This window comes from Ovis aries, chromosome 12, assembly GCF_016772045.2.
Source record: "Ovis aries strain OAR_USU_Benz2616 breed Rambouillet chromosome 12, ARS-UI_Ramb_v3.0, whole genome shotgun sequence".
Classification (NCBI taxonomy): domain Eukaryota; kingdom Metazoa; phylum Chordata; class Mammalia; order Artiodactyla; family Bovidae; genus Ovis; species Ovis aries.
This window is the reverse complement of record NC_056065.1, coordinates 4,706,510-4,732,422: the sequence shown is the minus strand read 5'-3', so window position 1 is coordinate 4,732,422 and position 25,913 is coordinate 4,706,510. Positions and strand designations below refer to the sequence as shown.

General features: G+C 43.1%; 1 protein-coding gene across 10 annotated transcripts in view; it reads right to left on the bottom strand.

The window, feature by feature from the left end:
* Positions 1-25,913, bottom strand: part of PFKFB2 (6-phosphofructo-2-kinase/fructose-2,6-biphosphatase 2) — a 51,164-nt gene that overhangs the window by 8,861 nt on the left and 16,390 nt on the right. For 3 of the 10 annotated variants that reach the window (XM_042257022.2, XM_042257024.2, XM_042257023.2), the window contains exons 11-16: positions 25,655-25,759; positions 24,534-24,663; positions 23,735-23,797; positions 23,428-23,492; positions 22,598-22,789; positions 13,712-15,709 (exon numbers count right to left, since the gene is read on the bottom strand). In XM_042257022.2, coding sequence (XP_042112956.1) covers positions 15,647-15,709; positions 22,598-22,789; positions 23,428-23,492; positions 23,735-23,797; positions 24,534-24,663; positions 25,655-25,759 — 618 coding nt within the window. In that variant the 3' untranslated portion in view covers positions 13,712-15,646. Of the gene's footprint in view, positions 1-13,711; positions 15,710-22,597; positions 22,790-23,427; positions 23,493-23,734; positions 23,798-24,533; positions 24,664-25,654; positions 25,760-25,913 lie in introns of those variants that run through there. The other 7 variants (XM_042257028.2, XM_060396302.1, XM_060396301.1 and 4 more) reach the window with 3 other exon arrangements.

The window sequence follows — 25,913 nt, the reverse complement described above, 5'->3', positions numbered from 1 at the left end:
ACCCTGGGATTTCTTTGGAAGGAATGATGCTAAAGCTGAAACTCCAGTACTTTGGCCACCTCATGTGAAGAGTTGACTCATTGGAAAAGACTGTGATGCTGGGAGGGATTGGGGGCAGGAGGAGAAGGGGACGACAGAGGATGAGATGGCTGGATGGCATCACTGACTCAATGGGCATGAATCTGGGTGAACTCCGGGAGTTGGTGATGGACAGGGAGGCCTGGCGTGCTGTGATTCATGGAGTCACGAAGAGTCGGACATGACTGAGTGACTGAACTGAACTGAACTATGAGATAGAATCCAGGACACTGGAGGTGAGAGTAACCTTCTGCATATGTAAGGTGCTATTATTTTGGATTTGGTGACACCTTCAGTTAAAACCAACTCTAATATGAAATACTGATGAATACAAGAAAATAAGGGTCAACTGGTGTTTGAGTGAAATGACCTAGAATTTAAACTTGGGGGGAAAAAAGCATTATAATAAACTTTACTAAATTGTGCCCAGGGCTTCCCTGGTAGCTGAGTTGGTAAATAATCTGCCTGCAATGCAGGAGATGTGGGTTCTGTTACTAGGTTGGGAAGATCCTCTGCAGAAGGGAATGGCAACCCACCCTACTATTCTTGCCTGGGAAACCTCACGGACAGAGAAGGCTGGCAGGCTCCAACGGTTTGCCAGAGTTGGACACAACTATAGTGACTAAATCACCACCACCAAATTGTGCCCAGGGACTGTTTTCCATCCCATGCATAAATTCTAAAAAGGCAATGCATGAAAGAAAAAACCTAGGAAGTGAAAACTGATTGTAAACAATAAGGTAAGTGCCTTCCAGTTCAAGATGGTGGAGTAGAAGGATGTGTGCTCATCTTCTCCTGTGAGAGAACTAAAGTTGCAACTAGCTGTTCAACAACTGTTGACAGGAGGATGGTAGAACCCACCAAACAAAAACACCCCACATCAAAGACAAAGAAGGAACAGCAACAAGACATTAGGAGGGTGCAATCTTGATAAAATCAAATCCCATACCCACTGGTAGGCAACCCACAAACTGGAGAACAATTAGACCAAAGAAGTTGTCCCACTGTTGTGAAGGTTTTGAGCCCCACATCAGGCCTTCCAGCCTGGGGATCCGACAAAGGGACTGTGAATCCCCAGGAAATCTGACCTTGAAGGCCAGCAGGATTTGATTATAGGGTTTCCACAGGACTGGGAGAAACAGAGACTTAACTCTTGGAGGGCACAAACAAAATCCTGCACACACCAAGACCCAGGGGACAGGAGCAGTGATCCCCCCACCCCCACCCCCAGGAGATTGAACGAGATCTACCTGATAGTGTTGGAGGATCTCCTGTGGAGGTGAAGGTCAGCAGGGTCTCACCTCAGGGTCATGGTCACTGGCGGCAGCAGTACTGGAAGATGCCCCTTGGTGTAAGTCCTCTTGGAGTCACCATTAGCCCAGTAGACCCCAGGGCTGGGTCCCCTCAGGCCAAACAATTAACAGGGAGGGAGCACAACCCCACCCATTAGCAGGTAATTGGATTAAAGCTTTACTGAGCAAGGCCATGCTTACCAAAACAAGACCCAGTTTTTCTCACCCAGACTCTCCCATCAGGAAGGTACACAAGCCTTTTAGCCTCATCCACCAGAAAGCAGACAAAAGAAGGAAGAAGAACCACAATCCCACAATGGCTGGAACAAAAACCACATTACAGAAAATTAATCAGGATGAAAAAGCAGAGTTATGCCCCAGATGATGGTACAAGATAAAACCCCAGAAAAACAACTAAATGAACTAGAGATTGCAACCTTCTAGAAAAAAAATTCAGAATTATGATAGTGAGGATGATCCAGGAGCTCAGAAACAGAATGGAAAAGATGAAAGAAGTGTTTACCAAAGACCTAGAAGAACTAAAGAACAGAGATGAATAATATACTGAAAGGAATCAATAGCAGAATAACTGAGGCAAAAGAACAGATAAGTGACCTGGAGGACAGAATGGTGGAAATCACAGCTGCAGAACCAAATATGGAAAAAAGAATGGAAAATAATGAAAACAACCTAGGAGACCTCTGGGACAACATTAAACACACCAATATTTGCATTATAAGGGTCCCAAAGGAGAAGAGAGGACTTGAAAACATATTTCAAGAGATATAGCTGAAAATGTTCCTAACATGGGAAAGGAAATAAGCAACAAGTTCAGGAAGCACAGAGAGTCCCAGGCTGGATAAACCCAAGGAGGAACATACCAAGACACATAGTAACCAAACTGACAAAAATTAAAGACAAAGATAAAATATTAAAAGCATCAAGGGAGGGGGGGCGGTCCTAAGATGGCGGAGGAATACGATGGGGAGACCACTTTCTCCCTCACAAATTCATCAAAATAACATTTTAACACTGAGTAAATTGCACAAAACAACTTCTGAATGCTGGCAGAGGACATCAGTCACCCAGCAAAGCAGATCATTGGCTTCAAAAACAGGTAGGAACAAATATAAAAGATGAAAAAAGAGACAAAGGAGGTGGGGAGGGAGCTCCGTCCCGGGAAGGGAGTCCCGTCCCGGGAAGAGACTCTTAAAAAGAGAGGTTTCCAAACACAAGGAAACATTCTCACAGCCGAGTCTGTGGCGAGCCTTGGAAGCACAGAGGGCAACATAACAGGAAGGAAAAATAAATAAATAATTAAACCCAACAGATTACGAGTCCAACAGTAACTCCCCCAGCGAAAAAGCAGCACAGATGCCTGCATCCACCACTAGCAAGTGGGGGCTGGGCAGGGAGGAGCGGGAGGCACAGGCGGCAGTGCTTTTTAAGAATCGGGCCGCAGGAGGTGCGGGCTGCAGTGCTTTTTTGAGAATCGGGCCAGAACGCCCCATGCGTGGCCAGAGCGAACTAACTTGGGCTAGCAAACCAGACTGGGATAGCTACCAAGCCAAACGCTCGAACATAAGACACCGCCAGGACCGCGCACAGAACAAAGGACGGAACGGAAATAGCCGGCTGCAGACCATCCCCCTCCAGTGACAGGCAGCCAGAGCCTTAAGGGCTGGAAGGGGGCAATCACAGCCCAAGAGAGACATTACCTACCAAAAAGCAAGCAGGCTTCTTTGCTAACTAAGACTTCTGGGGGTTCTGGACAGTCATCATCCGCCTGAGAAGGAACGCCAGCAGTACTCCCAGAAAACTGAGCAGCAGGGAAAGGCCATAATCACAGCGATTGCGCTCGGCAAACTCCTGAGCTACTCGGACCTGGGAAGGGCACAAAATGCAGGCCCAACCAAATCTGCGCCTCTGAGGGCTTCCTGAGCACCAAGCCTGAGCGGCTTAGACCTGAGAGGTGCATGAAGCCTAGGGCCAGCCTCAGACGGTTCCCTGGTGGAGCAATGTAGAGCCTGAGTGGTGTGCACCGCGAGCAGGGGCAAGCCCAGCGTGGATAAGATACTGCAAGCACACGCCAGTAATATTTGTTTGCAGCATCCCTCCCTCCCCACAGCGTGACTGAACAGTAAGCCTTAAAAAAAAAAAAAGTGTCCACCACCGCCCTCCCTGTGTCAAGATGGAAATCAGACACTGAAGAGACCAGCAAACAGAGGAAGTTAAACAGAGGGAACCGCCTTAGAAGTGACCCCACACAGCCCACAACACCAGAGAAAGGGCCAGAAATACCTTTACTACTTTTACGGTCTTTTTTTTTTTTTTTTTTTTGAGTTGATGTGGTTGCGTGATTGTTTTTTCTTCTTTTCTTTTTCTTCTTTTTAACTTTCTTAAATTTTTAAGTCCTCTATTTCTCTAATTATTATTTTTATAACCTATTGTTACTTTTCAAAAAAAAAAAAGACCCTATTTTAAAAGCAAACACTGTATATAGTCTTTTTGTGGTGGATTTTGTTTTTTTAATAATTCTTCTGGCTTTGTTTTTTTGTGTTTGTTTTTTCTTTTCTTCTTCTTCTTCTTTTCTTTAATATTGTATTTTTGAAAATCCAATCTCTACTCCAGATTTTTAATCTATGCTTTTTGTATTTGTTGTCAATTTTGTACATTTAAAAACCCAATCTTCAGTACCCAATTTTACCTGAGAGCGAGATTACTGGCTTGACCACTCTCTCCTCCTTTGGACTCTCTCCTTTTTCTCCACCAGGTGGCCTCTGTCTCCTCCCTCCCCCTTCTCTTCTCTACCCAACTCAGTGAATCTCTGTGTGTTCCAGATGGTGGAGAACACTCAGGGAACTGGTTACTGGCCGGATCTGTCTCTCTCCTTTTCATTTCCCTTTTATATCCTCCTGGCCACCTCTGTCTACTCCCTTCCTCTCCTCTTCCCTGTATAACTCCATGAACACCTCTGAGCGGTCCAGACTGTGGAGCGCACATAAGGAAGTGATTACTGGCTAGCTTGCTCTCTCCTCTTTGATCCCACCTCATCTCATTCCAGTCACCTCTAACTACCCCCTCCCTCTTCTCTTCTCCATGTAACTCAGTGAACCTCTATGGGTGACCCTCAATGTGGAGAAACCTTTCATCTTTAACCTAGATGTTTTATCATCAGTGCTCTACAGATGGAGAAGTCTTGAGGCTACTGTAAAAATAAAACTGAAAACCAGAAACAGGAGGCTTAAGTCCAAATCCTGAGAACATCAGAGAAATCCTGAATCCAGGGAACATTATTCAATAGGAGCTCATCAAACACCTCCATACCTACACTGAAACCAAGCACCACGCAAGGGCCAACAAGTTCCAGAGCAAGACATACCACACAAATTCTCCAGCAACACAGGAACACACCCCTGAGCTTCAATATACAGGCAGCTCAAAACTACTCCAAAACCACTGACGTCTCATAACCCTTTACTGGACACTTCATTGCACTCCAGAGAGAAGAAATCCAGCTCCACCCACCAAAACTCCAACACAAGCCTCCCTAACCAAGAAACCTTGACAAGCCACTGATACAACCCCACCCACAGTGAGGAAACTCCATAAAAAAGAGAACTCCACAAATTCCCAAAATACAGAAAGGCCACCCCAAATGCAGCAATATAACCAAGATGAAGAGACAGAGGAATACACAGCAGGTAAAGGAACAGGAGAAATGCCCACCAAACCAAACAAAAGAGGAAGAGATAGGGAATCTACCTGAGAAAGAATTCCGAATATTGATAGTGAAAATGATCCAAAATCTTGAAATCAAAATGGAATCACAGATAAATAGCCTGGAGACAAGGATTGAGAAGATGCAAGAAAGGTTTAACAAGGACCTAGAAGAAGTAAAAGAATCAATATATAATGAATAATGCAATAAATGAGATCAGAAACACTCTGGAGGCAACAAATAGTGGAATAAGAGGAGGCAGAAGATAGGATTAGTGAAATAGAAGATAGAATGGTAGAAATAAATGAATCAGAGAGGAAAAAAGAAAAATGAATTAAAAGAAATGAGGACAACCTCAGAGACCTCCAGGACAATATGAAACGCTCCAACATTCGAATTATAGGAGTCCCAGAAGAAGAAGACAAAAAGAAAGACCATGAGAAAATACTTGAGGAGATAATAGTTGAAAACTTCCCTAAAATGGGGGAGGAAATAATCACCCAAGTCCAAGAAACACAGAGAGTTCCAAACAGGATAAACGCAAGGCAAAACACCCCAAGACATATATTAATCAAATTAACAAACACCAAACACAAAGAACAAATATTAAAAGCAGCAAGGGAAAAACAACAAATAATACACAAGGGGATTCCCATAAGGATAACTGCAGATCTTTCAATAGAAACTCTTCAGGCCAGGAGGGAATGGCAAGACATACTTAAAGGGATGAAAGAAAATAACCTACAGCCCAGATTACTGTACCCAGCAAGGATCTCATTCAAATATGAAGGAGAAATCAAAAGCTTTACAGACAAGCAAAAGCTGAGAGAATTCAGCACCACCAAACCAGCTCTCCAACAAATGCTAAAGGATATTCTTTAGACAGGAAACACAAAAAGGGTGTATAAACCCGAACCCAAAACAATAAAGTAAATGGCAACGGGATCATACTTATCAATAATTACCTTAAACATAAATGGGTTGAATGCCCCAACCAAAAGGCAACGACTGGCTGAATGGATACAGAAACAAGATCCCTATATATGCTGCCTACAAGAGACTTGCCTCAAAACAAGGGACACATACAGACTAAAAGTGAAGGGCTGGAAAAAGATATTCCACGCAAATAGAGACCAAAAGAAAGCAGAAGTAGCAATACTCATATCCAATAAAATAAACTTTAAAACAAAAGCTGTGAAAAGAGACAAAGAAGGCCACTACGTAATGATCAAAGGATCAATCCAAGAAGAAGATATAACAATTATAAATATATATGCACCCAATATAGGAGCACCACAATATGTAAGACAAATGCTAACAAGTATGAAAGGGAAATTAACAATAACACAATAATAGTGGGAGACTTTAATACCCCACTCACATCTATGGACAGATCAACCAAACAGAAAATTAACAAAGAAAGGCAAACTTTAAATGATACAATAGACCAGTTAGACCTAATTGATATCTATACGACATTTCACCCCCCAAAAATGAATTTCACCTTTTTCTCAAGAGCACATGGAACCTTTTCCAGGATAGATCACATCCTGGGCCATAAATGCAACCTTGATAAATTCAAAAAATCGAAATCATTCCAAGCATCTTTTCTGACCATAATACATTAAGATTAGATCTCAATTACAGGAGAAAAACTATTACAAATTCCAACATATGGAGGCTGACAACACGCTCTGAATAACCAACAAATCACAGAAGACATAAAATAAGAAATCAAAATATACATAGAAAAGAATGAAAATGAAAACACAACAACCCAAAACCTGTGGGACACTATAAAAGCAGTGCTAAGAGGAAAGTTCATAGCAATACAGGCATACCTCAAGAAACAAGAAAAAAGTCAAATAAATAACCTAACTCTACACCTCAAGCAACAAGAAAAGGAAGAAATGGAGAACCCCAGAGTTAGTAGAAGGGAAGAAATCTTAAAAATAAGGGCAGAAATAAATGCAAAAGAAACAAAAGAGACCATAGCAAAAATCAACAAAGCAAAAAGCTGGTTCTTTGAAGGATAAATAAAATTGACAAACCATTAGCCAGACTTATCAAGAAACAAAGGGAGAAAAATCAAATCAATAAAATTAGAAATGAAAATGGAGAGATCACAACAGACAACACAGAAATGCAAAGGATCATAAGAGACTACTATCAGCAATTATATGCCAATAAAATGGACAACATGGAAGAAATGGACAAATTCTTAGAAAAGTACAACTTTCCAAAACTGAACCAAGAAGAAATAGAAAATCTTAATAGACCCATCACAAGCACAGAAATTGAAACTGTAATCAGAAATCTTCCAGCAAACAAAAGCCCAGGTCCAGATGGCTTCACAGCTGAATTCTACCAAAAATTTAGAGAAGAGCTAACACCTATCCTACTCAAACTCTTTCAGAAAATTGCAGAGGAAGGTAAACTTCCAGACTTATTCTATGAGGCCACCATCACCCTAATACCAAAACCTGACAAAGATGCCACACAAAAAAAGAAAACTACAGGCCAATATCACTGATGAACATAGATGCAAAATCCTTAACAAAATTCTAGCAATCAGAATCCAACAACACATTAAAATGATCATACACCATAACCAAATGGGCTTTATCCCAGGGATGCAAGGATTCTTCAATATCTGCAAATCAATCAATGTAATTCACCACATTAATGAGCTGAAAAATAAAAGCCATATGATTATCTCAATAGATGCAGAGAAGGCCTTTGACAAAATTCAACATCCATTCATGATAAAAACTCTCCACAAAGCAGGAATAGAAGGAACATACCTCAACATAATAAAAGCTATGTATGACAAACCCACAGCAAACATTATCCTCAATGGTGAAATATTGAAAGCATTTCCCCTAAAGTCAGGAACAAGACAAAGATGCCCACTTTCACTGCTACTATTCAACATAGTTCTGGAAGTTTTGGCCACAGCAATCAGAGCAGAAAAAGAAATAAAAGGAATCCAAACTGGAAAAGAAGAAGTAAAACTCTCACTGTTTGCAGATGACACGATCCTCTACATAGAAAATCCTAAAGACTCCACCAGAAAATTACTAGAGCTAATCAATGAATATAGTAAAGTTGCAGGATATAAAATCAACACTCAGAAATCCCTTGCATTCCTATACACTAATAATGAGAAAGTAGAAAAAGAAATTAAGGAAACAATTCCGTTCACCATTGCAACGGAAAGAATAAAATACTTAGGAATGTATCTACCTAAAGAAACTAAAGGCCTATATATCAAAAACTATAAAACACTGATGAAAGAAATCAAAGAGGACACTAATAGATGGAGAAATATACCATGTTCATGGATCAAAAGAATCAATATAGTGAAAATGAGTATACTACCCAAAGCAATCTACAGATTCAATGTAATCCCTATCAAGCTACCAGTGGCAGTTTTCACAGAACTAGAACAAATAATTTCAATATTTGTATGGAAATACAAAAACCTCAAATAGCCAAAGCAATCTTGAGAAAGAAGAATGGAGCTTGGGGAATCAACCTGCCTGACTTCAGGCTCTACTACGAAGCCACAGTCATTAAGACAGTATGGTACTGGCACAAAGACAGAAATATAGATCAATGGAACAAAATAGAAAGCCCAGAGATAAATCCACACACCTATCGACACCTTATCTTTGACAAAGGAGGCAAGAATATACAATGGAGTAAAGACAATCTCTTTAACAAGTGGTGCTGGGAAAACCAGTCAACCACTTGTAAAAGAATGAAACTAGATCACTTTCTAACACCACACACAAAAATAAACTCAAAATGGATTAAAGATCTAAATGTAAAACCAGAAACTATAAAACTCCTAGAGGAGAACATAGGCAAAACACTCTCTGACATAAATCACAGCAGGATCCTCTATGATCCACCTCCCAGAATACTGGAAATAAAAGCAAAGATAAACAAATGGGATCTAATTAAAATTAAAAGCTTCTGCACAACAAAGGAAACTATAAGTAAGGTGAAAAGACAGTCTTCTGAGTGGGAGAAATCAATAGCAAATGAAGCAACTGAGAAACAACTAATCTCAAAAATATACAAGCAATTCCTGTAGCTCAATTCCAGAAAAATATACAACCCAATCAAAAAGTGGGCCAAAGAACTAAATAGGCATTTCTTCAAAGAAGACATATGGATGGCTAACAAACACATGAAAAGATGCTCAACAACACTCATTATCAGAGAAATGCAAATCAAGACCACAATGAGGTACCATTTCACACCAGTTAGACTGGCAGCGATACAAAAGACTACAAGCAATAAATGCTGGAGAGGGTGTGGAGAAAAAGGAACCCTCTTAGACTGTTGGTGGGAATGCAAACTAGTATAGCCACTATGGAGAACAGTGTGGAGATTCCGTAAGAAATTGCAAATAGAACTACCTTATGACCCAGTAATCCCACTGGTGGGCATATACACCGAGGAAACTAGAATTGAAAGAGATACATGTACCCCAATGTTCATTGTAGCACTGTTTATAATAGCCAGGACATGGAAACAATCTAGATGTCCATCAGCAGATGAATGGATAAGTAAGCCATGGTATATATACACAATGGAGTATTACTCAGCCATTAAAAAGAATATATTCGAATCAGTTCTAATGAGATGGATGAAACTGGAGCCAATTATACAGAGTGAAGTAAGCCAGAAAGAAAAACACCAATACAGTATACTGACACATATATATGGAATTTAGAAATATGGTAATGATGACCCTGTATGCAAGACAGCAAAAGGGACACAGATGTATAGAACGGACTTTTGGACTGTGAGGGAGAGGGAGAGGGTGGGATGATTTGGGAGAATGGCATTGAAACATGTATACTATCATGTAAGAAACGAAGCGCCAGTCTATGTTCGATACAGGATACAGGATGCTAGGGGCTGGTGCACGGGGATGACCCAGAGAGATGATATGGTGTGGGAGGTGGGAGGGGGATTCAGGATTGGGAGCTCGTATACACCCGTGGTGGATTCATGTTAATGTATGGCAAAACCGATACAGTATTGTAAGGTAAAATAAAGTAAAAATAAAATTAAAAAAAATAAAAATTAAAAATTAAAAAAATTAAAAAAGCATCAAGGGAAAAATGACAAACATACAAGGGAACTCGCTATCAGCTGATTTCTCAACAGAAACTCTACAAGCCAGAAGGGAAAGGCACAATATATTTTAAAATGATGAAAGAGAAGAAACTATAGCCAAGAATACTCTACCCATCAAGGCTCATATTCAGATTTGATGGAGAAATCAAAAGCTTTCCAGACAAGCAAAAGTTAGAGAGATTTCAGCACCATCAAACCAGCTTTACAACAAATGCTAAAGAAACTTCTCTAGGCAGAAAGCACAAAAGAAGGAAAAGACCGGCACAAAATAAACCCAAAACAACTAAGAAAATGCTAATAGGATTATATGTAACAATAATTACCTTAAATGTATATGGATTAAATGTACCAACCAAAGGACATAGAATGACTAGGTGGATGAAAACGTGCATGCACGCACTTCCACTTACCACATCAATCTACTTACCTCCCCAAATTGTATGCAATTATTTTACATTGTTAATCATGTTTCCATTGTGACTTGTGATTATAATTATGTTTTTTTTCTTGGTCTGGCTGTTGATTGTGAAAACTGATAAAAATCTTCTACTATTGTGATTATGTAACTATTATTCACTCAATACCATTGTATCATGATTGCAACAGAAAATAATAAAATTCTATCATCAAAGAACCATTTAATAGAAAAACCTATAATCACTTTTTAAAATCCAGATGCATATCAGAATTATGTTGGAATTTTATGAAAAATACAAATGCCCAGGTATTGCTTTTTTTATCCAAAGCTTCAGATGTGTTTCTAATGAGCAGCCATGTTTAAAAACTGGACTATATGATGATCTTTTACCTAGTTTGTTTCACTTTTTCTATTTCATATTCACTGTTCCCATTTCATTTAGTTTGTTTTCCAATTTCTCCATCTTTTTTGTTTTTGATGTTCTTTCTCAAGCCTTTATCAAGCATAATAGAAAAAAATTGTACACACATATATATAAATAGTATGTATAATATATATATATATATATATATACTTTAGAAAACTTCTGAATTTTTGCCTAGCTAAAAAATTTATAATTTTTTGATTCTACTTGTTTGATTTAGGATGAATAGAATGCCAAATTTCTAAGTTAAAAAAAAAAATAGATACACAACAAGCAACAAAGATTTACTGTATAGCACAGGGAACTACAGTCAATGTTTTGTAATAACCTATCATGGAAAATAATCTGAAAAATAATATATGTGTACATACACGTACAACTAAATCACCTTGCTGTGTACCTGAAACATTATAAGTCAACTATACTTCAACAAAAATACATATATTAAGGAAAAAGAAAAACAATAAGGTAAGTGGATTACTAATGAAGAGAACCCAAATGGATAAACAAGCTATTCCCTGAAAGCAGGTTAGGTACTTGGTGAAGGGCATTACTTTCACCATTTTTGAGGCAAGGCCCCATTAGATCTGGAATGCTCTTCCCAAGGGTACCTATGCCTCTGAAATTATTTCACTTAATTGCAAGCAGAAACTCACCTATAGAATATAACCTAGTTTCAAATGTGAGGTATCACATACACAACCAAAAATGATACTTAAGTGTCTTTGGTAATTCAGAAGAGAGCTCTGAAGGGAGTTATCCTGCCCATAATGCAATTGGCTTGATGCAAATAAAAGAAGACTTTGTTTCTCGAAGTTTTTAGGAAAAAGAAAATATTACTTTCCATGAAGAGCAATGTTATCTTATTACAATCTACTCAAATTTCACAAAGGCCAGTTAAAGGAAAAAAAAGTAAGCATTTCAGAATTTCATATATTCCCATTCTCTGCTTAAATGAGTTAATATCAAATAGATGTCTCTTTTTTTATGTCAAAGAAAGGAAAATGGGGTATGAGTAAGTGTGGAGATTATCATCTACCTCCTAGTTTCCTACTCTGAGGTCCAAGAATAGGTTTCGGGAGGTCATGACCACCCCTAAACTGTATGCACAACTTATGTGTGTGAACCTCAAATGATCTAGACAATGACTGTAGGTTGTTGGTGCAGAATACTTTGAGATCGTATGGCATGGTAACAGGCTATTGCCAGACTGCCAGAAGTGCCAGTAGGGTCGTCACCAACAAGGACAAGCTAGTGAACCAAACGCTGCCCTTCCTCATGGCGAGTCCCCAGTGAAGACCTGGAGAGATTCAAAACATGTAGTAGTTACAGCTACAGAAATAAAGCGAACGATGACCATTAATTACCCAACACTTGGAGTACTCTACAATCAGTCATTTTCTTATCCTGATAGTCTTTGAAGCTTCCATCTGTTTTTAAAAGTTCCATTATTCCATTTATATGTTGTGTTTATTGAGCCCTCACCATCACAAATCTTGAAATTTGACAAAAACTCAACCAGTATTGAGGTGGTGAGCCACTCAGTAAGGGTGTTCATTCACCTGTTTGTAAAACAAGAAGGATCACGGACACTGCCAGCCCTCTACAATGGCTTGACTGCTGAGTAAAAGACACTTACAACAGAGCTTCCCTGGCTCAGACAAAAAATCCACCTGCAACACAGGAGATGTGGGTTCGACCCCTGGGTCTGGAAGATCCGCTGCAGGAAACGGCAACCCACTCCAGTATCCTTGCTTGGGCAATCCCATAGACAGAAGAGCCTGGTGGGCTACAGCCCATGGGGTCGCACAGAGTCGGACATGCTAAAACTGAGTGACTAACACTAGCACAGAAGGGCTTGGAGAGTTTTCCAAGGAAATTACACCCTTGACACTCATGTCACTGTTTCTCCTCCAGATATACTGCTAAACTCTATATAGTTAGCACTTCCTCTCAATTTCAAACTAGGAGAATTCATAATTTTAATGCTATCAGAGCTCTTGGGTTTATAGAGTTTATAATTGCTTTACTGTTATTATGAACATTTCCATTTATATCATTGCTAACGGCCCTAGAGTGTGTTCCAAGTTCCTTTATCATTAATATTTGCTATCAAAATACAACTATTATGTAAAAATGGCCTTGGTTAAGGTCATTTACAAGGGGGAAGGCATTCCCAGCAAGAAGGTATGGGGTACAGACCTGCTGTTAACTGTTTCCTTTCTAATAATAAACTCTAGAAAGAGGACAGAGACTTTCTTTTTAGACATAGCATGGCAATTCAAAGGTGATCATTAAATACAGTTAATAAATAAAGCTCTAGAATGTTGATAATGCATGGCAGTAGTGATCTCATTATCATTTTGAAATGCTAATGGAACTTGATAAATGAGTTGCCAGTTAAAACCAACTGGAAATATATACACAATCTAATAATTTGAGAACAGTTTTAAAGAAGCTAGCTTCGAATACATTTTGCATGATGTTACTATTTTGTGAATGTATTATGTGCCATATATTATACTGCTTTGTGTGTGATTTTAAAACTTAGCTGTATTTTTTAATAAAAAATAACTTTTATTGTATTTCTTATTATAAAAGCAATACATATTACTCAAAAATTTTAGCATGATTTTATTTATCCAGGAGATAAACTTTTCTCCAGAGAAATGCATCTCTTGGTTTATACTTATAATAAAAATCAATGAAAAAAAAGTATTCAAAAGAAACCCACTGTGCCTTAACATATTTATTATCCTTTTCCAGAAGACAGATACTACATTCTGAAATTTTAATTTAAGGTAATACTATGGACATTAAACTTAAATACTCAAACTACCTAAATTTCTACCAAAAAAAAAAAACAATACAGATAACCGTACATACAAGCAGACATTAATATAGGGATTTAAAACACCTTATGTGGATGAATAAATAACTAAACAACATTATCAGGTCATCAAAAGACAATATATTTAGATGCAGAAAGAAACCTGCATCACAGAACAAAATCATTACAGTACAACATGCTATGAGCAGACAGATAAAAATTACCTGCTACAGAGCAGTCAGGAGACCTTTCTGAAGGCAGCCTTGTGCATTTAAATAAGGTCCTAGTTGCTGGTTGCTGAACTGCCAGCAGCCCAGCGCATCACACTTTAGATAACAGAGCCCTGTATCATCCATAATATTAAAGAATCATTTGGGAAAAGCTGCATTGCATTACTTTTCTTGCTACTCACCCTCTTGCCCAGCAAGTGGGCCATCTGAATGAAAAGGGGAAAAATGTTTTAAAAGCTAGAAACCTACTATTCTTAACAAAAAAAAAAATTTTTTTTTTTGCTTGTATGATATAGTATCCTTGGGAGCTTCCATATCCTCTTTCAGGAGCAGTAGCATATTAAAATCTCATCTACAGAGACATATTTGTACATCTGACAATCACTGACCTAGGGAATAATTACTTGGTTTATCTTCAAGGGAAACCACATGATTAATGCGCTGAGGTGGGGGAGCGGGCAACCAAGGTTCTACATGAGGGAGCAGGAGACATGACAACTAGCCAAGAGGAAGGGACTAGAAGACCAGATGCTCTTGAAGTCACAGCCACAGCTTTCTCAGATACTATATCACGGCAGCAGACCTCACAAAAGGGCAGGTCTCCCTGCACCTGTCTTGACACCAAAAGAACTCCCTGGGAGAGGTGATTCCCAAGAAACTTCATTTACTTCTTCAGGTGATCCAAATGGCACCCTACTTTTCTCTCCATCCCTCATTCCCAACCACCAGAGATGACTTCAGCCCTCTTACACTCTTGAGAGATACAGAGAGTCAGTATCAGCAGAGAGCATAGCTGCTCAGAACTCAGAAGAAGGGCACCCATTTCAGGGAGTCTTGCAGTCAGATCCTGCCCTCAAGGGGCCTGGAACGAGAACAACTTCTCTAAATGGAAAGGTGGCTACTGATGCTGCTCTTCCATCACGGCAGAAGAGACCTTCCAGGGACTAAATTTCTCAGACACCCTCCATCCACCTGGTGAATTTGCCTCTTGCTTCCAATGTGACGGAATAAGCGACCTATTACACTCTAGCCTGTGCACCTGGAGTGGATGCAGAGCCCAGCTCTTAGAGCACAGAAAAGGTTTGCGGGAAGAGTTCAGCCCTCTCATGTGGCAACAGCTAAATCTGAAGCGCTGCATCTGTACATTAGGCAAAGAATATCCAGCCCGGAGGACAGTCATTGGTCAGATGTTAAACTGCTGAAAGAGAACAGGATTGGCCAACGTGGGCCAAACCCAGCAGAGAGGTGATCAGAACGCAATAGCTCGGCCTGTGAAACGTTTGCAGGGCACAGGGAAGCCGAGCTTTTCACGGTGACTGTCGTTTCCATTAGGCATGAGGGGAAGAAATGGGGGGCAGCTTTTCCAGGCTCACTCGGGTGGCCCCGAATGTGTGGGCCCCAAGGGACTTCCTGCTCCAGCCCCAGTGGAGCTGACACGCCCAGGTCTTCAGCAGACCCCAGTCTCCGGGAGCGTTCTGGCCTCAGCCGTCACGCCATCAGGAGGGCGAGGTGGGGGGCGCCGGAGACGGGAGCCTGTGCGCAGCCCGCGAGGTCTCTGCCTAGGAGCCGGAGAGGAAGAGAGACACAGCTGTTACACCACCACCCAGGTGCTAACGCAGGAAGTCGAGCAGAACCCGTCCCTTGCCCTGCCAGTGCCCCCGGCGCTCACACCCCCCACGCCCACACACACGCTGGACACGCTGACGCGCCTGCACACATCTCTCTCCTCTTGGGAATCAGACAGACTCGCAACGGACTCGTCCAGGGCTGCTGACCCTTGGGGCCACGTCGGACCAGGCACTCCTTCCAGACCCAAGGCAGCAGGTGAAGGCGATCAGGGCCCCCTGGTTAAAGTACCCAGAGCTACATCGGCCAAAAGCCCAGGCCGAAGAAGCGATACTGCGGCGGGCAAGGACTCCTTGGCTTCTGAGGAGGGTCCCTACTGCTGTAGGTCCCCCAGTCCATCCTGAAATCTGTCAGCAGAGCAGAAACCAAGTTTCTCCCATAAACTGAGATCCAATATTCGACCTTGTGAGAAATTCCTCCCCCTAGAACAGTGTTTCCCAAGTGTTCCATGTGCACCTGAATTGCCTAGCCATCCAGGAAGATTCTGATTCAACAGGCCTCAGGTGGGATCCAAGAGCCTACATGTCAAACGAGCTCTTTCCTTGTTAACATAACAAGGAATAAAGCATGAGAACAGTGGCACATTCCCATCTGTTTTTCCTATCCCAGAAGCAGTTAAATGTCATTTTATTCTGCTGGCTGTAATCTCTTTTAAAGAATTTTTAATCTCTTTTAAACAGAAAGCTCATATTTTAGAAGGAACAGTCCACTAAATTCTAAGTGATCTCCAAAGTTTGTTTTTTTTTTTCCCCCCAACAATGAGTTCCATGTTGCTAGTGTGAGTTACAGCACAGAGTCCTTTTATGATTTGAAAAAAATCAAAGGTAATTTTTCCTTAATTCTTGTAGAGGTGCCAAAACACAAAGTTCAGGTGCCTTCTATAACGTCCTTCTTATATTCCCCAGAAGGTGGTGCAAGAGAGCCATGCCTCCACCACTCCAGTCCACCACTCCAGTCACTCTGTGGACTGGCTTTTGCTTGTCTGAGGCTCAATCATCAAGCAGTTTGAGGCAGTTTTGGGGGTCAGGGAGTGGGTGTAGAACACAACCCAAAATATAAAACAAAAAACCCAGAAGGCTTCTGAGAGATTCAAGTTACTCAACAATTTTATTTACCCATTCTACACACTCACTCACACACAAAAAACACATTTCAAATACATTTATACACCTTATAAGGATCTGAGTGCCATATTTTGACATTAATGTCACCAGATTAAATTAGAATGCTGCTAAGGATTTACATTCCTTCTTTCAACAGAGCTGTGCCTGGGAAACCTGGAGGGCAGCTCTACTGGGTGAGGTTCCCAATTCAGTCCATTCCCGGCCCATAACCCAGTGAGCATCATAACCCAGGGGTGCTCAGCTCATTACCAGCGCCTCCGAGGGCACAGCTGGTGACCAATCCTTTGCTTTTGCCACAGGAAAACTACCACCATATCAGAATGAATTGATCTTGTTACTTCTTGTTGCACAAGAAAAACATACATATATACACACACAATTCAGGTACAAAGATCAATGAGTCATGGATCCCCAGTGAAAGGCTTACTGAAAAAAATACTTTTGCAAAAGTTTCCTTTAAATTGTTATTAATTAGACTATGGTTTAGAGCCAAGTGGATGGCAGACTAAAAACAGAAGCATTATCCAGTGGAATGCTACAGCCCATCGCAAAGGAGGCTGAGGACACAGAAAGTTCAGAAAGTGAGATCCTGCTTAGAAATGGGGGAACGGATAGGATGACTTCAAGCAAAGGCAGTGATATCAGGCTCTGGGCTTGCATCTCCTTAGCTGAGTTTACAAAATGCCTTACAAGTGATGTTCAACATTCACTTTCTACAAAATGACTAGAGATTGGCTGCTACTCTAAAAGAAAATGCCTACTGAAAATCACAGTGTACAGAACTTCCCCCTGAAGAAACTTCCTTTCTTTGCAGGACATGTGCAATAGACAGAGAATTACAGTAACATGCATACAGTGTGAACCTGTACAATTAGAAAACATTCAGACTGTCAGTTTACAGATCTTAGCAGAGGCTGTCGGTTAGTCAGCATAGGGACCCTCCACAGTCTGTCAGGCAGTCAGCATGTAAATACTTCTAGATACACTGTTCTGAACATGAGTCTAAATTAAACCCCTGGACATACTTCTGATATTTGAGCTCAACCCTGCCAATGCTGCAATCTGATTCAATTGTAAATAAAATTAAAATACTTAATTCCAAGAAAATTAAAATATCTAATTCAAATTAAAATATTTTAAAATGTATACTGAAAACCTGTGTAAAGTTATGAAATTTTTGGGAAACAAACACAACATGGCCTCTGGGCTTAGCAAAGACAATGGAATGTGCACAAGACTACACAGCCCAGACAAAGTTCCCTCAGTTATTAGACACATGTTCCCCTGTCCCTGGGCTATGCCAAGCATCAGGGAGTTTCTCTGCTATGCAGAACTCCTACTCATAGAGACACCGTAAGGTGGATTTATTTCCAAAAAGCTATATCCTGTTTCTTCAAACTGCCAGTGCTTTTGAAGGGCAAATGCGGGTTGTAAAGAGGAACACCCAGAACCTCACAGGAAACACTCAACCGTTTAGTTTAGGTAGGATACAAATATCTTGTTCTCCTAACCCAAACTTCTTGAGGGTTGGCGGAAAGTGAAAGTGAAGTCGCTCAGTCGTGTCCGACTCTGTGACCCCAGGGACCGTAGCCCACCAGGCTCCTCCATTCTTGGGATTTCCCAGGCAAGAGTACCAGAGTGGGTTGCCATTGCCTTCTCCAGGGGGTCTTCCCGACTGGGGAGGGAGGACAAAAAAACACACAGAACCAAACACCAGAGACAAAAAGCAGACACCTAGCACAGTGCATCTTTTAAAGGGTTTTCTTATTGTACTTTGTGACTGAATGCAAAACCACCTCCTTACCAAACCAAAGCAAAGACAAGACACATAATAAGTAAGAGCTAAATTCCATTTAAGGATTATGATACAGGGGAAAAAAAGCTGTCTAATCTGCTTTAGATTCCTCTTCAAATCTGTCACAGAACTCCTCATTCAGTTTTAAAGCAGAAAAAAGATAATTGACTAGACAGTGATTTTTCCTTTCCCCATTTTCTAACAATAGACTGAATGTTAAAGCCTTCACCTATTTCTCCCATAACATAACTGAAGTGAAAGCCACTCAGTTGTGTCTGACTCTCTGCGACCCCATGGACTTACACAGTCCACGGAATTCTCCAGGCCAGAATACTGGAATGGGGAGCCTTTCCCTTCTCCAGAGGATCTTCCCAACCCAGGGACTGAACCCAGGTCTCCCACATTGCAGCCAGATTCTTTACCATCTGAGCCACCAGGGAAGCACAGCAAAAGGTGCTCTGGAGTTTGTCCTTTCTTATTAGGATTTGTGATAGAGACATAATCATAGTAACGTGTATGTATTACCATTACACAGGCATGCGGGCTTCCCTAGTGGCTCAGTTCGATCCCTGGGATGGAAAGATCCCCTGCAGGAAGGCATGGCAACCCACTCCAGTATTCTTGCCTGGAGAATCCCCATGGACAGAGGATCCTGGAGGGCTACAGTCCATGGGGTCGCAAAGAGTTGGACACGACTGAGCGACTAAGCACAGCACAGCACACACTCAGGTCAGAACGGGAGAGGAAGACAGGAAAGAAAAGACAGGGAACAGAATTTCTCTTAATACGTGGAGTAAAAGCTCTATTCCATTCTACGCTCTCCTGACTTCTTCCTGCTGAAGCTTCTCTGGAGGGATCTTGCTCTAAAAACCGAAGGGTGCTGACATCCTTGCCGTTGTCAAGTTCTAATTTCCGGTGTCCATTATGAGGCTGAGCCCACCTCTCACTTCTCTTCTTAGGGAAGCAAACCGGCACATGGGGAGAGTGGCAAGATAATCAGCAGGCCGAGGGCCCAGTGAACGCCCCAGTGCCCCGCATCTAACGCAGGGGTTTGTAACAGGGTAACACGATGCTGGTTTGTTAGGAAATTCTCTTCTCACTCAGAGTACAAACAGCCCAAAGCCAGCTGGGGATCAAAATGCTCTTTCTCATGCAGTAGCTCTGAATCACTCTCACCTCACAGCATCAGAAAAGACCGAATGCCCATTTGGGCTGAAGATGCCACCAGCCAAGCAAAGCTAGACAAGGCAGCCTTGCAAAAGTGCCACACGCATCTCCCAGACCACATCATCCTGGGGGACAGTCCCAGCTCCCGACCCTTTGTCTCATAAGCACAGGACAACAGAAAAGGCAGAAGGAACTCTCTACTCCACTTCGACACCCACATTCATAGACTCGGTGTGTGGCTCTTCCACATCTGCTCACTAATAAATCACATGCCCATTCTCTAAAATAACCTTCTTCAGGGCAAGGACTTTTTCTCCTGTTTCTGCATCTCCTTCCTCCACCACCAGCCACCCAGCCCAAAACTCCACAAACATGGACACCAAGAACACGTTACATAATGCCTCAACAGGAAGAGCAGGTTAGCTTATGTCTGGAAGGCAATTTCGAGCAGAATCTAGGCAAGTGGCCTCTGAAAACTGGCTGTGATGTCTGACCAACTTAGGACGTAGGAAAAAAGGACTCAAGGTCACAAGCCAGCTGCCTGTGATGATAACCCTTACCATCCCACAAGCTTCATCTCAGTGCTTCTCCCCAGTGTGCTTGAAACTCTCAGCTGCTATCCCAGGTCATCCATATGATGTAGGGATCTGTTCCCCATCGCCCTGCGACGTGAAGGGTAAAAGCTCAACAGGCTGCTGCCTGAAGTAACAATGAAGGGGTGACTTCATTTAATACTGTGATCAGCTCACACAGCTAACTCCAAGGAACTGTTCTTTCAGAACTATGAGAAATTCAGAATTCCTCGGGTGACGCTTTGTCCAAGGAACCATTGCCCCAGTGTTTCTCCAACCAACATCATAAAATGGAGTGTGATTCAGAATCATCAGAGAAGCTATTTAAAGACCCTAATCCTTGAGACAGAGTCAGAATTAAGCCCAGAGTGGATCCAGGCATGAGTATGTTTCACAGGCTCTATAGAGGATTCTTATGAATACTCCTAGATGAGAAGCACAACAAAAGGTCTCCTGCTGGTCAGACGCTCAGTCATGTCCGACTACAACCCCAGGGACTGCAGCACACCAGGCTTCCCTGTCCTCCCCTGTGTCCTGGAGTTTGCTCAAATTCACGTCCATTGAAGTCAGTGATGCTATCAAAGGTCTCCTATTACCAAATAAGAACATCCCTGGCAAATAGCTAACTGTCACTGGTCACCTCTAAGAGACAGATTGATAACTTTGAGGTGGGGAGTCCTCTCTCTCTTTTAAAAATCTCATGAGAAACCTAGACTTGCCTTTCAGATAAATACACATACATGTATTCACATATTTTGTATACAAAATTGGTGGGGGGTATGTCATTGCAGGCCAAAGAGCTAAGAATCACTACTCTAAGCATTTCCAGTTTAACCCTGCAGAGAAAATAAAATGATACAGGTAAATAGTAAGAGCTAGATCCCACTGGATTCCAAGACTCCTCTGGACATCAAGATGAAATAAAACAGTACCTTTAGTGAGAGAGATTAAATTTAACACTAGGTTTTCCCAACATTTGGGGGAAATTTGTTCATATAAAATTTTTTTTTAACTTAAAAACTGATATTCAATATTGAATATTCCTTTTTAAGTTAAATAAAGGAATAGTGTTGAATATTACTAAAAAACAGCAAGCAACTCTAGTGAACCCTTCTCTGCCTTTCCCTTGAGCAATTCAAACCTCAGCAATGACTCCTGAATCTAACTCTGTCCTTCTGAACAGTCCCAGACAGAGGTCACTGGCTTTGGCAGGAAAGTTCCTGTGGTTGGCAAAGAAGCTGGGAGCCACTAGAGAAAAGGGATACCTGCCATCCAAGGGCCCTGCAAGAGCTAGAGACCAGTCTACTCTCCTAAACCTCACCCCGCTGCAGCCTAGACACCTACGTCTGAAAAGGACAAACCAAGGTATTTCCCACAGACCGAGAACCAGCTTCCCTCAGGGCACTGGAGACTTCGGGATTGCTTCTCATGAAAGGGGACAAGAATTCTCATCCTATGTCTCCCTACAGGCTTCAGAGCATCTGTGGATGTTCTGTAGCCTGGGCTGACCCCTGCAGGACCTGACTTCAGAGGAAGGGAGAAGGGAAAGAAAGGCTCCCCCAGGCCAGATCCACCAAGGCCCACTGCAGAGAACAGCAAGAGAGGCCAGACTCCCCCCTCGCACCCACCACCCCTCCCGTCCTCAACAGACACACAACAAGGCCACGTGTCACACCAGACAACCCAAAGGGGACGTGAGAAGGGGGAAGAGGGCAGGCAGGCACGGACGGTGAGGGGAACACACCTCGGAGAGACAAAGGCGGAGGGGAGAGGGGCTTCTGGGTCCCCCTCCACCCTGTCCCCACTTTACCAACACAAGGACAAGACTGAGTTTATAGACACTGTGGATGGACAGGAATATGGCATGCTCAGCCTCAGCCCCAGCTGTGCCAGTCACCCCAGGAGAGGGGAGCCCTTCTCCTCCTCCTCCAAACCGCCCCAACCTGTCCAGAAACACCCAGCTCGCAAGCTTGCCCCTGGGCAGGAAGACTCACACCGCAGACTAGCTAAGGTTGGTCTGGAAACACGTGACCTCACATTCTTTGCTGAGATTCACGGTGTGGGGCCGGGAGGGGGTGTGGGGGCTGGAGGTGATATGATTCCTCAGTGATTAGTGACAAGGGCAGGGGGCCAGGATGGGAGGGAGACACACGGTTACGCCACCGGAATGCTGACTTGGGTCTTCGGCTGGTCGGCCCCTTCTTGAGTGTCCAGGGCACGGAGTGGGCTGAGGGGCTGGAGGGGCCGGCTCCCAACACTGTAATTTCTTGGACGCCTGATTGTATTCGAACTGGACAGAGGCGTAAAGCTGTTCCTTCTCATCCTTACAGGGGTTTGGCTCTTGGGAAAGTTGTTCTGATTGGAAACGAGGGACACCACACAAATGAAAGCCAAGCCAAAAGCTTACTCATCAAGGTTAAACAACGCTTGTAACCACAACAGCCTCCTCCTCTCCTGCTTCTCTGCAGACAGGCTCTCTCGTAAGACCTGGGCCATGACCTAGTCCCCCAGCCCCGGGAAGCTAAAGGTTGTAGGGGGGAGAAGTTCCTTGAGCATCACACTTCGAAGCTAGAGAGAGGCTCAAAGAAAGGAAGGGGCTTATTTAAGATCACTCAGATTACCAGGGCAGACCTAGGAACTAACCTACACTTCCTGACCCCACCTTCCAGGAACCAACTTTCCAAAAGGAGCGCTTTCCGGGGGGTGGGGGGGGGGGGGGGGGGATTTGCATTTCACTTCTGCCAAACACTTTCCGTTTTTCATTGACTTTCCAAGAGCCAATTGTCAAGGTTAAGACTCATGAAAGAGATACTAATTTTCAAAAATAGTAATTCCAACATCTCTTCCTCTTGGAAGTAAGCACACTACGTAGGACATGAGTTCTGGATCTGTTTTTCCTTCTGGACATAAAAGAAACCCCAGTCTCTCGATGTCAAAGGTTCAAGACTCAAGGTGGCGGGGAACCTGCATGTCATCCATGGAAAAATACTTACAGTTGGCTTGTCACGGTGAGTGTTCACAGCCTCCACGTTGAGTTTAATTGTTTCCACTTTGCACCCTGAGAAAACAGAGAGGACTTCAGGAAAAAAAAAAAAGCTTCAAGAAAAAGCCCTTCGTTTCAGTTTGGTAATAAAAGAACATAGATATTCCCAAATACATACAGACATCTGTTCAAACATGGGAGGCAATGAGGGAGCCTCCGGCATACAGGAGTGATGAGAGTGAACTGCTAGGCAAACTTTAAAAATCCTGACCTTCCCCAACCCCCACCTCCTGCCCAGTTCCCAGGCTCATTGTTACCGTAGGCCACGGGAGTAAGTTTGAAGATGGTATGGAGAGGGCACCTCAGGTATGGTAGCTCATCTGAAAGCAGAAAGTCCAGGTGGAGGAAATCTCAGTATTACGAAACAAGGTCAAGTTAGTGGAAGAGAGCATCCAAGGGGCTCATGAGTTTTCTTTATCCTGATCTGGAGTTGGACAACTCCTCCTCTAAACCCCAGACAATTATCAACACAGCCTCCAAGAAAGCCACCCAGACTATTGCGTGGCTCAGAAAGGAAATAAGCCCACTTCAGATCCTTCCTTGCAAGCAAAACAGAAGTTAAGTGCTGTGGCCAGGGGAACCAAGAAGGGAAGACTGGGCTTCAGGTGGGTACACCAGAGGTCAGTCAGCAGGCTTCTCAGCAGTGCAGGAAGATCAGGAAGGGAAGGAAGGGACGTATCAAAGATACAGGAGCACTTCCTTACTGCTACCCCAGAAACCTGTCTACCCCAAATTCCAAGGATGAAGATGCTTCTAAGACACCACCCTCCCTAGAGCTAAAGTAACATGCCGGGAATGTTCAACCACTTTTCTACTGCTGCCAGGCGTGTGAGCTCAACACTGCCCCTCCAGCCAAGCAGGAGCAAGAGCCCCAGCAGCAGCCGCTCTCCACTGGGGGCTTTTGCACCAGCAGAGGAGTTGGCCCCAAGGCTGCTGGGAGCCCCGCACTGCTGACTGAAGAATGCACTCCAGTCTGAGTGGAAGAAGGGGAGGTCTGGTTGCCAGGCAACCCGGTGCCACCCCAAGTCCAGCCTCCTCCCCACCCCCCCATGGCACCTGCGCCCTTGTCCAAGAAGTAGGCCAGGAGGCAGCGCATGACAGCCTGGTGGGAGATGACGAGGACATTGCCCTGGCGCTCCAGCTCCATGATGACCGGCTCCAACCGCTGCACCAGGTCCTGGTACGACTGCGGGGGAAACGGAGCGGGCTGGTCGGAGGCCAGGCGCGAGCTGGCAGCCAAGTCAGTGGCCGTGTCCAGAGTTCAGAGGCTGCTTCTTTCTCCCCAGATGGCTTTCCTCCTGGAGGTTCAGCAGCTTCGTGTCACCTGCTAACCACCCCCATCCCCGGTATCGCCTGAGAATCTTCAGACCCTTCAAGAGCTATATGCAGACCAAGAAAACTGCACATCAAGAAAAGAAAATCTGAATGCAACCTGTGTTTTGTATTTTTTTTTCTCCCTACAGAGTAGGCAGAGTGTAAGGCAACAGAGGCTCCTAGGGATCTCCTAGACCCTGTAGCTTTATTTTGTTTCCCTTTGCCTCACAAATCCCTAGACTATAAAGCCACTTAGACCAGCAAGCCATCGTAAACACTGCAGATGACAGGAAAATCCTCATACCCCAGATATTGACTTGGTGCCTATACCTGCTTGGGTGGGGATAGAATTTAAAAAAAAAGAAGTTATGGGGACTTCGCGGGTGGTCCAGTGGTTAAGAATTAGCCTTCCAGTGTAGGAGATGCAGGTTTGATCGCTGGTCATTGAAGTGAAATAAGATCACACATGCCACGAGAAGCTTAAGCTCATGGCCACAACCAGAGAGAAGCCTGTGCACCCAACGCTTGCCGCAATGTGAGATCCCACGTGCTGCAACGGAGACCAAACCCAGTCAAATAAATAATAAAGAAGTAGTTAAAAAAAAAAAGTTAAAAAAGACTCTGCTGATTCTAAAATATACTCAACAACAGAGGCTATCTTGTCATCCCTTACCTGGAGATCTTAACAAATTGACTGCCCGAGCTGAATTAAACACAGCAGGACCCAAAAGTAGGAAGAAAAACCGAGTGATACCTTAAGTACCCCTGGAAGGTGCCCAAACTCACATTCAATCCTTCCCCCCAAATTAAAGCTAAACCCCAAGCAAAGGATGGGACAGTCGCCCCACGGGAAGGAATCTCACCTCCCCTCCAGGATAGCGGTACAGATATTTCTCTTCATCTCGAAGCGCAAACTCGTCCGGGTACTGCTCCTGAATCTCCGCATAAGTCATCTCCTCACACACGCCCTGCAGGAACCACACAGCCCCCCAGATGAAGAGGTGACCCTGAGGAATATCAGTCGTCAGCGCCAGGCACTGGGCCGGCTCCCTTCACACACTGGAACTGACTGATTCACAGAATGAGGGCTCAAGCTCAAGCTGCTGCTTTCTCCTGTGGCTG